At 43.7% G+C, this 17,279-nt stretch overlaps 3 protein-coding genes across 3 annotated transcripts; 2 read left to right on the top strand and 1 right to left on the bottom strand.

Moving 5' to 3' along the window:
* Nucleotides 1–764: 764 nt before the first annotated feature.
* Nucleotides 765–3,709, top strand: LOC109486075. The gene is made up of 5 exons (XM_019789763.1): nt 765–2,081; nt 2,212–2,333; nt 2,666–2,782; nt 3,189–3,303; nt 3,687–3,709. The coding sequence occupies exons 1-5, from the start codon at nt 995–997 to the stop codon at nt 3,707–3,709; spliced, it is 1,464 nt and encodes a 487-aa protein (XP_019645322.1). The 5' UTR covers nt 765–994.
* Nucleotides 3,710–3,879: 170 nt separating this feature from the next.
* Nucleotides 3,880–9,502, top strand: LOC109486107 (acetyl-coenzyme A synthetase, cytoplasmic-like). Its single transcript, XM_019789797.1, has 5 exons — nt 3,880–4,039; nt 4,571–4,793; nt 5,185–7,086; nt 7,613–8,424; nt 8,741–9,502. Exons 1-5 carry the CDS (start codon nt 3,932–3,934, stop codon nt 9,149–9,151), a joined length of 3,456 nt encoding a protein of 1,151 aa, XP_019645356.1. The 5' UTR covers nt 3,880–3,931; the 3' UTR covers nt 9,152–9,502.
* Nucleotides 9,503–11,969: 2,467 nt separating this feature from the next.
* Nucleotides 11,970–16,427, bottom strand: LOC109486130 (trichohyalin-like). Its single transcript, XM_019789829.1, has 2 exons — nt 15,548–16,427; nt 11,970–14,351 (listed from the first exon to the last, which is right to left on the bottom strand). Exons 1-2 carry the CDS (start codon nt 16,048–16,050, stop codon nt 13,349–13,351), a joined length of 1,506 nt encoding a protein of 501 aa, XP_019645388.1. The 5' UTR covers nt 16,051–16,427; the 3' UTR covers nt 11,970–13,348.
* Between the last annotated feature and the right edge of the window lie 852 nt (nt 16,428–17,279).

The raw sequence follows: 17,279 nt of genomic DNA on the forward strand, positions 1-17,279 counted from the left end.
ATATATCGTTAACGCTATGACGATATGTTTTAAGACAAAGAATATACGACAGAACAATGTACACTTAATGATGTAGGTTGCCAAAATATACTTAATAATTTAATAATATACAGAACACTATTTGTGCAGGGTGGTAATTTCCGGTTGTATATACTAAGTACCTCACTGTCCAAACAAAGGATTTCCCTTTGTCAAGTATCGCGACAAGAGCTTAAACTTGAAAGGGAAAGATCATGCGTCATCCCATGCAAACACGGGCACCCATTCTAAACATACCCCCATTTCAATACGAGGTGGTACCGTGGTACAGTCTGATGACGTACACACTTGGGTTGTTCCATTATTCCAAAGGGTTGGGGGTTATGTAGCCTATTTTCATGGACTCCAAATAACCCTTTTCAATAATAGTGTCAACACCAGTAAGATTTCAATTAAGAAAGGATGTTCTTTCAATGGCTAATATCTTCGTTGTCATTTTAAACGCATGTTCGAAGCGAATGACCTAAAAATGCGTGTACAGATCTTGTCAGTTTTTCCAAAGTCATTTCCTTCCGAGCATGAAACGGAGACTGCATAGAGAAAGTAAGATTCTGAGAGAAAGTAGGGCTCAGGTGTTAAAACGGAATATCACATTTCACGTATGAATAACATTGACGTTTGAAATCTGAATGCTGCAACGTGTTATAGAACATGTGGCTAAGAATGGCTGTAATTATCAGTCTCTATGAATTGGTTTATTACAATGATTCATTGTATTGCAGGTTTCACGTAAATGCGGAGCAACAAGGTACAAAGCAAGAAGATAGATATCAACGTCGGAAGTAAAACGCGTAACCGCCAAATATCTAGGTTGAAAAGACGTCAGTACTGACAAGTAAACATATGTGACTGTGCCTTATAATTAAGACAACATCCGTGGTGTTTACAGGAAAATCACGACTCTGTAAAATTGAATGTGAAAGCCTTTTTAAGAATAATTTGATTGCCAAGGTATATGCTACAAGATACAGAAATGACAGGTTATCCAGTGGAACTTGTGCCTCCAGGAAACGGAACTAGCAAAAACAAAGGCAGGGGGCGGTCCCTTTCCATGTCGGCACTTCAGTCAAAAAGCTTGGACGAAAATGATAACATCACACCATGCACTGCCAAAAGCTTAAAAAGAAGCCAATCTCTGAAGGTTTTGGATGCTAACCAAACGTCGTGGCGAAGCCGCATCGCTCGTGCCCGGTCAGAGGACAATGTCCATCGCAAATCATCGGAAGGGGTGTTTGAAGAGGCAAACGACAACACAGCAAACAATCACCAAAAGCCAACTGTTACTAGTGCGACAAAGGCGAATTCACAGATTCGAGAAAAGCCAAAAGTTGAAACTCTACACAAAAAGAACTTGTCGCCGAAGACTGTCGCGAATCAAACTAACAATCTGCCACAGTTTCGGAGGCACAGTAGAGAAGTGATCAGTGGCTCTGCAAATATTCGAGAAAATAAAAGGCTATCGACAAGAGATATGTCTAGCTGTGAAGGCATAGAGGAAGAAAGCAACGAGTTGGAGACTGAGTCTGGAATGGAGGGCGGGCAAAGTATGCCGTCTTCGTCTGACGACGTAGGAACTATTGATGTACTGCAGGTTCCTCTACAGTCGCTACCGCAGGTTCCTCTACAGTCACTACCGCAGGTTCCTCTACAGTCACTACCGCAGGTTCCTCTACAGTCGCTACCGCAGGTTCCTCTACAGTCACTACCACAGGTTCCTCTACAGTCGCTACCGCAGGTTCCTCCACAGTCACTACCGCAGGTTCCTCCACAGTCACTACCGCAGGTTCCTCCACAGTCGCTACCGCAGGTTCCTCCACAGTCACTACCGCAGGTTCCTCCACAAGCAGCCGGGTTTGCACCTTTCATGTTTATACCGGGCTTCAATCCAGGCACCCTACCACAAGCAGGGTATCCGTTCCCGCAAAATAGTATCATAATTATGAACAACTGCAACAACATACAATTTGGAAACCAGAACACAATCAACTCCACACAGCATCACGAACACCACCCTGGAGGAAAATTTCAAGGGCTGAATCCAGGTACATTTCATATTACTATTTTTCCTTTAACTGAAATATTTTGATTTAAAATCATTTGATACTATATGTACACGTAACGGTAGAAGATATGTTGACATGATTGTCTGGAAACCTTACACTCTGTCCTCAGACACGATGAGGATGCTTATTAACTTGACCAACCCAGAAGACGAACAGCAGATGCTGAATGACCTACAGGACGAAGACAAGCGTAAAGACTTTGTCAGTGGTCTCAAGGCATTTGGCACACAGGTAAAGAGTTTTCCTTACCTTGTGGTATGCAAGATAAACCATGAATAACTGGATTTTGTTTTTGAACTCTTCCCCAACGCAAAAAAAAAAAAATCACTGAATCACGCAGTCTTCTTCAGATAACTGACCCAGTCGCTAATGACACGTGACTTCATATGTATGTCTGACGTCAGCAATAGTTCAAAGGTTGTAGGAAGTTGATATCGCCCCCCGTCCCTGTATTATAATGGAAATTATCAGCTCAGATGAACTTTATACAAAAATTGGATTTTTGCACTGTTGTGGTGTGCATGGTTAATGTTTACTATATAATGTTTCTTATACCTCTGTAGTTGAAGACTGCCAGAGGCGGCTGCGTTCTGCTCGACTTTGAGCTGTCCAAAGATCCCGAGGAACGTTTGCGCTTCCTGCGGTCCTGCCAAAGCGGGGAGTTCCAAAGGTTCATCCAGGTATGGCCACGCGAAAACACACGGGAAAAGCTTGCCTGGCTAGCCGGCTTAGCCGAATGATAGACCCGCCGCTTGCACATGTATAAATACCAGCCATCTCGCAGTGATAGCTCTGGTTAGCCGTCATCCAATCATACACTCCCTTTTCTGCTGTCGGACCCAAAGCTATTGGTTGACCAATCACAATGCCTCTTGGCCATAGGCGGCGACACGATTGGCTGTTAGCTTTCCCTTGGCTTAGCGGCAAAGAACATTAGAATCACATTAGCCATGAAACCGGGCATAACAGTAAAATTATGGCATCAAATGTGTACGTATACACTAGGCACAATGTAATTTTTTCTGTATTGTATTAACGCTACAAGACGATAAGTATACTATACTTTCTTTTTTAATAAAATTGCAGACCAGTTTGCTGTCCCGGTACGTGGAGGACCCGAGGAAAGTGTCGATGGTCCTGTGCTTCAGTATCGCGTCTATTACTGACACAGAGTGTGGGGAGATGGCATTCAACTTCAACTGTGAGTCGTCTTGGCTTGTCTGTTTGTTTGTTTGTTGTTTGTTTGTTTGTTTGTTTTAATGAAGACATATTTATGGCATGCACACTTAGCCTCTTGATCTTACGTAATCATTTGAAGGATAAGGCATACATTGAAGTAAACATGTTCACCCCAGAAACAGGTTACGATACGATATACCGTAAAATAATAACGATCACAATTGGGAAAAAGGCCCCGGCGGGTAGTTAAGGGGCTGGTTTTTGGCGCTTTCGTGTGTGTACCCTCTGCTCCTGCTGGACTCTTTTTGACTTTTGGGGTACGGTTGGCGCAGGCCCGCGGATTTTTCAATTTTTTTTTAAACTACCAGTTAAATTTGACTGGCAGTTGGAATCTTGATCTACAAGGGCAGCGCAAATGTAAAGTGTAATCATAATCACGGCAGCAAGTGCCCTCACGATCCACTTCAGAGCGATCACCCGGCTGCGGACTACACCCGATGCGGGTGCCGGTGCAATTGAGCATTACATACAACACAGAAACATGTCATTGAAGTACGGATTTGTTGGGTTGTTCAGTGCTTCAGGCCGGGCCCGGCGTCACCACGGCAGGAGGTTTGGAAGGACTGCGGCAGTACGTAAACCTGTCCGGAATGAGGGTTGTTAACGACAGTACGTCAAACCACAGCAACCTCCAGTCTGTCATGGAAGACATCATGAATCCAGAACAACGCGATGCTTTTCAACTACACTGGTCACAGGTAATACCCTACTACTTACGACAGGTTTACGACAGCACATTGTTAAAAAATCTTATGCCAGTCGTATGCCTTGTGACGGAAAAAGTTCGGTAGACCATGGTTCTATTAAAGCCTTGCCAAGAAATGGAAACAAAAAATAATAATATTTTACTTATCATGACTTAAATTGCAGCGTCTTTGGATCACCTATGGCTTATTATATAACTTGTCAAGCCCAGCCCTGTATTACTCTGAAAGCTTAATGTATTAATGTTTTTATTAAGGAATATATGTCACCACTCATACATACATGTACATGTAACCACCTTAAGACTGCCACATCAAAGAAAAAACAACAGCGACATCAATGCCTCCTGAAAAATTATCTATATCTGCATACCACGATGTCTACTTTTGCTGCATTAGTATGTCTGTTAAGTATGGTTTTTATTCAACATATTTATTTGGTGGTTCAAGTATGCCCAGTAGACTTATGATACTAGTAGTTGAAACTGGCTGTAATGTTTGAATCTATGTGATTTCTGAACTTAGACCACCTCCGGAGATGTGTCGGCTATCGGAGAGCAGTCGGCGATGTCAGCGATGGCAGAGGTGCTACAGAGACCTGTCCGAGTCATCACTGCACTCGAGACTAGCTACGTAGACGTTCTCTTCCTCCCATCGCAGCCCCTCAGTACAACCGTTCCCGTGGTACCTGTAGTGATCGGAGCATACGGCAAAGACCACTACGTCAGAATCGACTACGTCATACCCGGTAAGTGATCGCCAATCAAGTGGCGACTAATATACACTTTTGCTGGGGCCACCGCTTGTATATGTCAAGCTATAGCAACGGCAATGTTCCAGCGTGCGATCTTCCTTTTCCGCTGCGTTAGCACTGTTTAACCGTAAACCAATAAGATGCTGCCCATCCCGTTGTTGGGGCCAATCATGACACCGCCTACCGTCAAGAGGCAACTTGATTGGCTAGTAGACAGCCAATCATGTCGCCGCCTACGGTCAGCAGGAAGCTTGATTGGCTGGTAGCTCTTTTTGATACAGAGATATTTTAATATCGGTTTCTTGTCATCTCAACATAGTATCAATTTTCATGTTCACGGTGTTGTAATTACAGGTTTCTCACAATGAAGTAATCTCTATTACAGAGGTACCTTCACAAGCAGCGACATCTTGCGGAGTCGAGCTCCACGCCAACAGCCCCAAAAGTGGCACAGCAGAAGAGGGAGAAGGCTTCATATGGGAGAAAACAGACGGAGGGCATTCTCTTCAATTCAAGACCACCATCAACAGTCTTACCGAGAAGACGTGCCTCCCGAACAAGACAGACTCGCGATGGGCCACCCTTACTACTGTCGCCTTCACCGACTGCACTGTGGACCTCAGAGGCACAGAAGATGTACCGACCCTCGAAGTGCTCGCTCAAAACATGCACCAAGATCTGATCACACTTGAGAACGTCTTAACTCTAATTCCTCAGCGCTCCAGAGTGTCGAAGATATACCTTGCTGGAAACAAGTTGCGCCAGATACCGGATGGATTGGGTCTCCTGCCGAATCTAACATGCCTGTCAGCACCGAAGAACAAGCTGAAGAAAATCCCAGCCGGAATTCCAGACCTTGGGTACCTCACCGTGGTCGACTTCAACCGCAACCATCTGACAAAGTTTCCCGAAGTTCTCCAGCACCTCCCACTATTGAAGAAAGTCTTTCTCTGCTGTAACAGGATCAAATCCGTCCCAACCGGGCTTCTTCCGAAGATGAAAAACCTCACGGTTCTGGCCATGGATAAGAACCATCTGAAAGGTGTCCCCCAAGACATCGTGAAGTGCAGCAACCTTGTGGAGTTGCACATCAAAGGGAACCCCCTCAGCAGTATGCCTAGAATGGTGTTCAGCATGCCCAGTCTGCGTTTGCTAGGGGTTGACAGAAAGGTATGGGAAGGTTTTCGGAAACACAATGACGACACAAGATACCGTGCATCCTTTGACGTGTGCTTTGACAAGTGCGAACACATGGGCTACGACGGGAAACAACAGGATACTACCGAAGCAACAGGCACCACCATCCAAAAAGCAGAAGACAAACTAAAGAGCCAATTGGGAGAGGAACATCTACCGAAGCAAGGCTTCCCGTCCGAAGAAGAATACGAACAGAAGCAAGGATGTCCCTCAGAACAGGATCAAGAGGATCTCCCTATATCCCCATCAGCTGAAATGAGTCTCACAACTCACGTCTCCAGCATGGACGACTACAACAGTACTTATCGAAGGTCCATAGAAGACCCCGGCGAGTTTTGGCGAGAGATCTCCGAAGAGTTCCACTGGGAAACCGGTCCAAAAGGAAAGTTTGTCGAACACAACTTCGACCCCAACGTCGGTGACGTTTTCGTACGATGGATGCCTGGGGCGACAACGAACATCACCTACAACCTACTGGAGAAGAACATTCGGGAGAAGTGCCTTGGGTCTTCCACAGCGTTACAGTGGCAAGGGGACGACGACGTGGAAACAAGGGAAGTGACGTATGACCACCTGAAGACCCTGGTCTGTCGAGCAGCGAACATGTTGAAAGCTAAAGGGATCAGGAGAGGCGACCGAGTGATGATCTACATGCCACAGACGATAGAGCAGGTAGTCGCCATGCTGGCCTGTGCACGCGTCGGTGCCGTGCACTGTGTTGTGTACGGAGGGGCAACGGCTGAGTACCTGGCGGACCGGGTGAAAGATTCGAAGTGTACCGCCATCATCACCGCTGACTTTGCCGGTAAAGACGGCGGCAGGCAGCCCGTGAAGACTGAGGTAGACAGGGCCTTGAAACTCTGCGGCAGGGAACACTTCGTGCGCTTCTGTGTCGTCGTGCGGCGTGTTGGCGTCGGTGACCAGGACACTTGGCCGAAAGCAACCGGGTCGCAAGAGAGCAGCGTCCCGTGGTGTGACGGAAGAGACTACTGGTGGCAGGAAGAGATGGAGAGAGTGGACGACGAGTGTGAACCAGAATGGATGGATGCAGAGGACCCCCTGCTAATTCTCTACACAAGTGGTTCTACTGGTGAGTACAGAGATTAAAAAATGCAAGGATTTTATTTTAAGGAAGGGGAGAAGACAGAGTAAAATCGCGTAGTACTAGTATCGTCTCATGCCAGGGACGTCACTTCTATGTACCATCCAGCATGGGCCTTGCGTTTCGTCCTTGCGCTGGCCCAGTCTTCAGCCAATCAGAAACCACACTTACTGCTGATTTTAACAACCAATCACGTTACGTACAAATCATAGTTGGAGACGTGATTGGCTGGTTGCTTTCCCTCCAACATCAGGGGGCAGGAGTTATTGCCTAGCGCTAACGAAGTAAGAACTTGCAGGCAGGTACGCCAAGTAGCGACCCTGGCATGACAGGAAGGGTAGTCCAAATCGGTCGCTACGACTGAGGTAAGGAGTAAGAATTCAGAGGAAGAGAACGAGGGAGAGGAGGAGAGAAAGGAGTCAAGGGGACATGGATGTAGGGAGGACCTGTGTGTCGATGAAGAATTTATTCGTGATTGCATTTGCTAAATATAGCATCTTGTTTTGATTGACAGGCTCTCCGAAAGGAGTAATCCACACAGTCGGCGGCTACATGATGTACGCAGCAACTACCTTCAAATACGTCTTCGACTGCGGCAACGTTACCAACAAAGTCCACTTCTGTACGGCCGACCTGGGCTGGGTGACCGGGCAGAGTTACGTCGTCTACGGCCCGCTGCTGAACGGGGTCACCACGGTCCTGTTGGAGGGCGACCCTCTCAAAGCCAATAGGATCGTCTCCATGGTGAGGCGGTACAGCGTCACCAGCCTCTACACCACGCCCACCGCCATACGTCACATGAAGGCAACTAGCGGTTCTGAAGCGAACTACAAGCTGGACACTCTCCGCGTCGTCGGCACCGTCGGAGAACCGATCGCGACATCAACATGGCGGTGGTACCGGAGCACCATCGGCGGCGACCATTGCTCCGTAGTCGACACGTACTGGCAAACGGAGACCGGCGGGCACGTCATGACACCCCTGCCGGGAGCCACCCCGATGAAGCCCGGCTCCGCTACGCTGCCGTTCTTCGGGGTCGAACCGGCAGTTCTGACCGACGACGGTACGGAGATGGTAGGTCCGTGCGAGGGACACCTGGTCTTCAAGTCACCATGGCCGGGGATGATGCGGGGGATCAACGGCAAGCCGGAAAAGTTCACCTCCTACTTCCAACAGTTTCCCGGGTACTACTACACGGGGGACCGGTGTCGGCGGGACGGGGATGGGTACTACCGGATCCTCGGCAGGCGGGAGGACAGAGTCAGCATCCCCGGCGCCATGGGACAGGTCTTCAACCAACTAGACGTGGAGGCAACACTTCTTCAGGTTAGTATCATTTAAAATTATATCTGATTATCTCATTATTATTCATTTAACATTTGATCTGAAGGTTTATATTAAAGTAAGGGCAAATACGTATGTAATATATACTCAATGTGCCCAAAGATCAAGGAGCTTGTTTACCCCCCTCCCAGAAGAAGTATCCAATCAGGAAATGCCTTTAAAAAGTCACGTGATTTCGTTAAAACCAATCAACTGCCTCATTACATTTCTGTCATCTCTAAGCAGATGTAAGGATTCGGTGAATAGTTTAAAAGGCTGACGTACTAAAAACGGAAAACATTTTTTTATCTTCGCACAGCACCCTGATGTAGAGGACGTGGCAGTGGTGACAACGGACCCGACAGACGACACGGGCGAGTGCCACAGCGGCGGGTACGACAACTGGTACATTTTCGTCACACTCCGCCAGACGGCGTGCCTGCACGCGCAAACCATCTTCACCAACCTCCGAGAGATGCTGGCCACGTCGTTACACGTCTTCACCCCGCCCAGCCACATCCACTGCGCGAGCGAGTTACCGCGAACCTGGTCGGACAAGGTCCTCAGGCGGCTGCTGCGTAAGGTTGTGCTCAACGATCTGGACCTTGGCGACTTTCATGTCGTGGCCAACCTGAAGTCCCTCCCCAAACTTTTCAGGCAGTGTCGCGACATGCAAACTTCGTGTCAACCTATTGATATGTTTACAAAACCACGAACCATGCCATCGTGAAAAAACTGCCAAATCCCTGCAAACAAGACAAAAAAGAGACATAGTGCTAAACTTGATCAGTTTTACAAAAATCATGTTATTTTGTAAAGAAATTTCGACACGTGGTAATTTTAATGTCACTCCATGCCTAGAAATCTGTTGTCAAAATCATGACATCTTAAAAACAAATAGTTGGAAAAACAAATTTCAAGTACTCATGTAGATATTTTGTGGAAAATATGTACTCCCCAAACTTTTCAGGCAGTGTCAAGACATACAAACTTCATGTCAGTCTATTGATATGTTTACAAAACCACGAACCATGCCATCATGAATAAGTGCCATGTCCTGGAAAACAAAACCTGTTAAAAAATCAAGACAAAAAGAGACATAGTGCTAAAATTGATCAGTTTTGCAAAAATCATGTTTTTTTAAAGAAATTTCGACACGTGGTAATCTCATGTCACTCCATGCCTAGAAATCTGTTGACAAAATCATGACATCATTGAAACAAATAGTGGGAAAAACAAATTCCATGTACTCATGTACATATTTTGTGGAAAATATGTACTATTAAGATAATCATGGTAAAGTAACACCAAAGGCTCTAAAACTGTTCTGGAGTGACGTTTTTTGCTCATCTATTACGATGACTCAGGAATTTTGAAAAAAAAAGAATGGAAAAAGTGCTGCACCTATGCATAATGCCTAGGAAAATGTTCAAAACGACCCCTGAATTCACCTTTAAATTTGATTTAGCGCAATATTTTATACATTACAGACAATTATTTAGCATAAAACCTCAAGATTTGCTTGTGTAATGGGAGTAGATTGGAATTTATTTGCATGTATATACATTTTATGTATTGCATTGAATTGCTTGCTTGCTTCAGCTGTGTGTGCGCTTTTATATACAGAAATACATATATACAGGTGTTTGATAAATGTAAAAGAAAAAATTGTAAAAATTCCATTGTAATATAGTTATGTTATGATGTTGCTGCATGTAAAATCTATTATATATACATATTTCTCATATTTTACACGTATGTTTAATAGGGATCCGGATATAAGAAATTTGGGTGTTTTGGGTGCAGGGCCCAGAATACTTTTAAAAATGATGTTTATATTTGTGCAATGAGGGAAACATTTTCTTACCCTTGCCAACTTAAAATTTCATCTTGTGGTATTCTTCAAATACTGACACAGCCAATTTTAAAACCACCGTATCGCAAACTGCAGACGATGGATTACAAAAAAAAAAAAACAGGTACAGTCTGACGTAAAATGCGTAGTGATTTTTTGGTAAACACTATGAACTATAAAAACTGCCTCAAACTCGTTTGTATCGGCGTGTAATACATTAAAACAGATGAAAATCCATCGGAGAAGTCTTCTGTTCGTCCTGTGTTAGTTATTGCCTTAGTTCAGCAGCTCAACCTTCAGACGAACGCCATTTTCTTGAGTTGGAAACTGGTTGGCTTTCTTGGACGACATGAACGCGCGCTTTAATTTTCGCCTGATCTTAAAAAAAGTCTTAGAAATTTCGTTGCCTTCTGACAGCGGTCAATATGCGGAAAATGGGCGAAGATGTCTGTTGCCATGCCAGAAGGTGGATGGCAGATAACTATGAAGAGAGGAGGCAAGAAAAGGCTCTCTTAATGTCTTGTTTCTTACTTTGATGCAGTAATATGTGATGCTGTCTGTGTATATGTGATGTTCCCACTGAATCAAAACCATTTGTGCAATGATACGATTGAGTCAAATTTTAAAATGTCTTCTTTTTTTCGGCCTGTCTTGTTTTTTTCGCCCGCTCGCATTAGATTTGGAGTCTGTAGAGGATGCCATCCATAAAATTTACTTGCTACGGCCATAACTGTACTCAGATCACAGGACCACAGCGGCTTGTCACGTCCTATCTGCCCATCATACGGCGTAGTTGGCATGACTCAGACGATATGCCTGTCACTTCGTATTAATATCAACAGGCGATCATATGTCTATCTATATACGGACACGACGTGGATCTGGCAATGCGAAACTAACGTAATATTGTTAACAGTTCTGAATTTGCTTCAGAACTTCCTACTACCCGAAAACATTAGATACCAGTAACCTTCATTATTTCGTATGAATACAAATTTTATTTCACACGAAAGTTCAATTTTAACATGATGATCACTTGAAACCATCACAAATGTTTTCAACAGTAATACACTCTGGTATGTAGTTATGTAATGCAGATGTTAGGGGTGGTAGATTTTTGGTTGCCAACTTTTTCTGGTAGCCGGGCTATTCTGGCCAAAACCTTTCGGTCTTTTGCCCCCAATATCTGCTTGGAGTTTGGTCACTACACTGCACTTCAAACAATTGCCGTCACTCTTTACTATAGCCCTGGCTACATCCGAAAAAATAAACAAACCAAAGCCTCAGAGCTTGCCCACCTAAACAGAGAAGTGCACACACTATTAAACTAAATATATATAGTATTTTATACTGTATCTCTTTTAATTTATCTGCCTTGCGTCATCCTCTTTAAAACTGTATCAAGAGATAAAGGGCTGTCCTTAAACGTGAATTGTGTATCTTGTACAGAATAAAGACGATTTTAAAAAAGTTTAGAGATGACCTTGGTGCTTGACCTTGGTAATCAAAGGTCAAGGGTCACTCCTAGCCGCCAGCTGCGGATACACAAACAAGCTACCGTCATTGACATGTGACCCTGGGTGAGCCCTTGACATGGGCTTAAATTTCACACCTATATATAGCTATTCTCAAAAACACACAGAGAAGATACGAAGCCGATAATTCCTTTATTTGCATAATGATGAGATCTGTACAGTTAACAGGGCTATCACTTGAAATGCAATCTATAGGGTTTTGGCTAACAAATAATATCAGGCGACGTCGACGGAAGACGTTCAATCTATGCCATTGCAAAATGCATCAAGAGGTGTTAAAACTAAAACAACCAGACTACGTAGAGAAAGCATGAAATCCCTCTTACCATAAACGAAATCTTCGCATGTTTATTTCTGTCGACGTACTGCTAATGTTCCAGTATCTCCGATCACAACAAATGAATTTTGTTTAGCGTCACATTTCGATGGTTCTACACAGTCCCACATGGCGTTCTAATCCGGGACATTCGCAGCAGACAAATGTAAGCAGATACACGACATTCTCCGCATTGCAGTTGGCAGACAGGAACACGCCAATAAAGCAAGACCCTGCGGTATGCTGGCTTGATAAAACGTCTGTAATATTATCAAAATTCTGACATTTTCCATTTTCATAATTCATTTTGAAATTACTATATTTTGAATTTACCAACCAGAAATTATTACCACTCTATATTTCTAACTCTAACTCTTCTAACGATTTTCAACTACATATATCGGTTCACATTAGATATTATATTGATATCTAGTCTTATCGTTATGTTAGTGTACAACAAAACCTATTACTAAGCTTCTCAATTATAAACTAAAATCTAAGATTTTTCTTTACCTTAAAGTTTGTGGAATTAAAAAATACAACAGTTAATACGTTGGTTTAAACTAAAATTTGGTCACGAAAAGACATGTGCCAGACCAAAACGGTTTGTAAGGTCTTTGTAAATATAGAACTGTGAAATATGTTAATACTCTGTAACACTGTTTGGTGATATCATGTATAACGGACGTGCCTTAAACACGTTCATTAGATAACTTCCATGCTCTACAGCGATTGGTTTTTTGTTTTAATCTAATCAGTTTAGCTAGTCAAGCTTACAAACGGCTAAGTCAAGTTACGTCTAAATTTTGAATTTGTCACAGAATGCATGTATATAAACACGTGCATTTACGTGCATTTTATAAAATATTGTGTTATATTTCTACAACCTCTGTCGAAATATGTACGAAGAAAATATCAAATATACACCGACTGTCGTCTGGTATAACCAGTAAAGTATCATGATCTTTCTTATACCTAGGAAAAAAAATGTTTTTTTTGCTTCCAGACCGGCCCTAACAAAAATCAGCCAACCCTAGACTTTAGGGGGGGGGGAGGGTCATTACTTCAGTCGAAATTAAAAAAAAAAAGGTTAAAGAAAGAATAGGATTTTTTCAGAACTTAAATCTGAAGTACAACATTTTCCTAGACCTTACATGTAAAAATATAAGGGCGGGGTTACCATTTGAACATGGGGATATGTTGTTGAAGGTCATGTGAGCTTTAGAGGTCAATGTCATGGCTGTAGAAGCTGCACTCCCCTCCTGATCCCATTAGTTCATCCATAGAGAAACTCCCTCCCCTCTGGATGTAGCTCTTCCTTGTTGTTCCTCCTCCCTGTTGGCTGCTGATCTTCCTCATCAAATCCTCCATGGCGCTGTCTCCCTGCATCTTCATCTGTGCTCCTCCCATTGTCATTCTCGCCATCTCTTCCTCCATTTCTCTCATCTTGTCGTCGCTCTCTCTCTCGAAGCCGGAGCCCATCCTTCTGCGCCCTTTCTGTGGTTTTCTGCTGGCTTTGCCCTGCGGTGGGAACCCCATCCCCCAATCTTCGTCGTCGAAATCAGCCATGCCCATCGTGATGTTCCCTCCTTCGTAGCTCTCTTCTCTTCTCTCACTCGTCATCTGGCTACTGCTGGATTGGCTGGTCTCCATGTACCCTCCGTTGAAGTTTTCCACCTTCGTTTCTTCCTTGTGTTCCTCCTCCTTCTGAGACTCCTCGAGCTCCATTCTCCTGCCGTCTTCTGTCTCTTCGGTCGTCTGTTGGACCTTCTTGGTTTTTTCTTGCGACTTCGATTTGTGGCCTCCCTGGAATTCCTCTCTCTGTTTCTCCTTCATACCTTCCTCTTCCAGCTCGAAGCTCTTTCCCTTTTCTTTGACGGCAAGCCTCTTCCCTCTTTCTTCGAGTTCCATGGACTTTCCTCTCAATTTGTCGTCAAGCTGCATTTTTCTCTCGCGCTCTTGGAGTGCGGTTTTTCGGCCATTTTCTTCAAGCGCCATTTTCTTTTGGGTGTCCTGAGAAGCGATCTTCCTCCCTGACCACATGTCTTCGGCCTCCATCTTTTTCTGTTTCTCTTCCAGCTCTAAATCTTTTCCCTTCTCTTGTAGCGCCATGGATTTTGATTTTTCATCCAGCATGATCTTTTTCCCCTCCTTGGCCATGGCCAATCGCTTTTCGTCTTCTTTTAGGCCCATTTTTCTTCCCTTTTCTCTGACCGACAGCTTTCTGTGGGTCAAAGTTCAAAACATCAAAGAGATAGAATTATCATGGAAGTTCATTCCGTGTCGGTAGTGATCATAGTACGACGCTGAACTATGATTCCGAGACGAAGGTACACAGATCTAGAGATCACATCGATCTTTACGACCACCGTCGCATTTATCAGGATAAGTAATGTTCAATATAATACATAATAGCTTCCGAACGTGAATGCAAGAGACATGTATCCGTCAAGTCTAGATCTGGTGTAAGTAATGTCACGTGCCCGTGACTCTTGCCGATTCACGTTCGTAATCTTTTGATCTTTGCTTATCCTGACGTGGTCGCTGAAAATATGATCTCCATATACCTTTAACATCAGTATATAGTAATAAGTATATAGTATAAGTTTACCTTTGCTATTGTAAAGGCATCCAGCGTTATTCCAGGGTAGCAAAACTGAATCTTAAAAATCAATTTTCTAGTTCTAGTATTAACTTGAATCAAATCTATAGCATGACAACTTTGAGGCAAAACGTGATGCCGCAAAAGGAAAACAGTTGCTTGTTTTGCATTATAGACTATTTTAAGTAAGACTATTATATGGTATGAACCCGAAAATAAAGAGACGCGACACTTGTTTCGGGGCTATTTCGAACGCTTAAAATATAAAATGATGGCAAAAAATGAGCAGGAAATATGATTTCCAGACATATATCCTCATCCAGAATACATTTGTTTTTCTTTTGTCATTCTGAAACTGCATTGGATGCCTTAAAACGTTCTGAAAAATGTTTTTAAAATAAAAACCATCACGAAAATTAGTAGATAGCATTACCTAAATTCTTTCTAGAATAATCCCAAAATATTACTTGCATAAGCATGATTTGGCTTGTTGGATAACATGCTAGTTACTAGCCTGTGTTACGCAATGTCTATCTCTCGCTGTCAGGGGTAAAATGCCCCCCTCCCCCACTAGTCAATCACAAGGCAAATGTGTAGCGTTGTTACATGTATCTTACAATAGACGTAATAAGCATCTATTTGCCACTGGACTCCATTGAAAGCGCCAATCTCTTATATATACATTATACAAAGGACAAAGGCAAATAAGATGCTTGGAGAATAGCTTTCGGCAATGTTTGGCTGTGTAGAATCAACAATAAAAGAAATTCATCTTTAAATCACGACTACATACGAGGAGGAATTTCTTTTTTTTTTACCTTGTATCTTCTTCCATTGCCATCATCCTGTCATCTTCGTCCATTTCCATCCGGCTCCCCTTTTCCTCCAGCTGCATCAGTTTGTCCCTGTCCTGCAGCGCCACCCTGCGACCTTCCTCCTGCATTGCAAGGTTCTTCCCGCCCAGATCCATCTGTGTCCTGGTCCCTCTTTCCTCCACCCCGATCAGTCGGCCATCTTCCTCCATTTCCAGAACTTTCCCCACTTCCTCCGTCGTCATCTCTTTTCCTTTTTCTTTCACGGCCATTTTTCGCCCTTTCTCCTTCATTTTCGCTCTTCTATCGCCGTCGTCCATGTCTATATTTCTGATCTTTTCGTCGAGTTTTCCCTTCCTGCCCTTCTCCACGTCCTCAATCTCTATTTCCCTTCCTTCTTGATGGACGTCACATTTCTTACCGTCTTCTAACAACTCCATTTCTTTCTTCTCGTCTTTGTTAACTGGAAGGTTATTTCCTACCTTTAAGTTGATGTTCCTTTTCGCCATGTTTTTTTCTGCTTGTAGTTTCCCGAGTCAGGGGATAGTATCAAATCCTTCTCGCAGTCTAGATGAACGTACGTTTGCCGTCCGAAAAATCTCGTCACGTATACACTGTCCCAGTCGGAGAGGGCTCGTTTCAAGCACTGTACGCAACCACAAAGAAATCTTTCGTCGACAAATGAAAGACACCCTCTCTCTCTTGTCTCCTCTCTGGTACCCAAGACGCTTGTTTCCAAAACGAAATACTCCGAGGTCCTTCTAGGTTAAAGAGGACACGAAAAACAAGGCAGGATTTCGTCTACAGGGCTTCCACTAATTGCAGTTTGCAGCTGTTCTCTCGGTAGACCCACTTATAACGCCGCCGGCGGAGGAAGCGAGTCACTCGCACTATCATTGGACACCGTGCAGGGGCGTTGTACATATTTGACAGTTGAGTTCAAATTCCTCCGGCACAGATCACCCCCGTTTCGTAACGCTGCCTTTCAGGGAGTCCTGCTATTGCAGCTGGCGTTAGATGTTTAGCATGACACAAAAACTACATTCTTTTCAATACAGATATATAGAAATAAGTCCCACTGGGAGATGAGAAAAATGTGCAATGAGATAACGTCATGTGTGGGTTTCTTGCTTCATATTCAACATTGGAGGAAAGGGGAGGGGGGGGGGAGGTCTAACCATATTTGGATTTTGTAACGTACACCCTATGCATCCCTGTCGGGCGACACTACCGACTATTAATAGCGAGCCAGGGTGGTTTCTGGTCAACAGGGACAAGCCAATAACACCGAGAAGGATGCAGAACTTTCCAGAACACAAAAACAATAAAACAATTAGAAATATTAATTTATTGACTTTTTTGTTTGTTTGTTTGTTTGTTTGTTTGTTTGTTCGATCTATTTTGTAGTATATCATATCATATGAATAGCAAAGTTCTTTGATTTATTTTATTTATTTTTCACAAGCCGACGTTTCGATGACCGTCTGTCATCTTCATCAGGGCAATTTTGACTGGTTTACTGTGCACTGACGCTAGCATTATGAGTGTACTAAAGGTGTTACATAGTTCACAGTGCACTAAGCACCAAGTAACATCTAATGTCAGTGCACAGTAAACCAGTCAGAATTGCCCTGATGAAGATGACAGACGGTCATCGAAACGTCGGCTCGTAAAAAATAAATGGTTGTGATCAAAGAACTTTGCTATTCATTCGAAATTCGTTTACCAACCTGATGAA

The sequence above is a fragment of the Branchiostoma belcheri genome, unplaced genomic scaffold, assembly GCF_001625305.1.
Source record: "Branchiostoma belcheri isolate BF01 breed outbred unplaced genomic scaffold, Haploidv18h27 scaffold8, whole genome shotgun sequence".
Classification (NCBI taxonomy): domain Eukaryota; kingdom Metazoa; phylum Chordata; class Leptocardii; order Amphioxiformes; family Branchiostomatidae; genus Branchiostoma; species Branchiostoma belcheri.

Bases quoted from the DNA above. Each gene is read 5' to 3' on its own strand.
- LOC109486075 (XM_019789763.1), top strand. From the start codon at position 995: ATGCTACAAGATACAGAAATGACAGGTTATCCAGTGGAACTTGTGCCT. The intron at 2,334-2,665 runs GTAAAGAGTTTT...ATACCTCTGTAG, and splicing joins TCAAGGCATTTGGCACACAG to TTGAAGACTGCCAGAGGCGG. The intron at 2,783-3,188 runs GTATGGCCACGC...ATAAAATTGCAG, and splicing joins AGTTCCAAAGGTTCATCCAG to ACCAGTTTGCTGTCCCGGTA.
- LOC109486107 (XM_019789797.1), top strand. From the start codon at position 3,932: ATGAGGGTTGTTAACGACAGTACGTCAAACCACAGCAACCTCCAGTCT. The intron at 7,087-7,612 runs GTGAGTACAGAG...TTTGATTGACAG, and splicing joins CTACACAAGTGGTTCTACTG to GCTCTCCGAAAGGAGTAATC. The intron at 8,425-8,740 runs GTTAGTATCATT...ATCTTCGCACAG, and splicing joins TGGAGGCAACACTTCTTCAG to CACCCTGATGTAGAGGACGT.
- LOC109486130 (XM_019789829.1), bottom strand. From the start codon at position 16,050: ATGGCGAAAAGGAACATCAACTTAAAGGTAGGAAATAACCTTCCAGTT. The intron at 14,352-15,547 runs GTAAAAAAAAAA...TTTGACCCACAG, and splicing joins GCAATGGAAGAAGATACAAG to AAAGCTGTCGGTCAGAGAAA.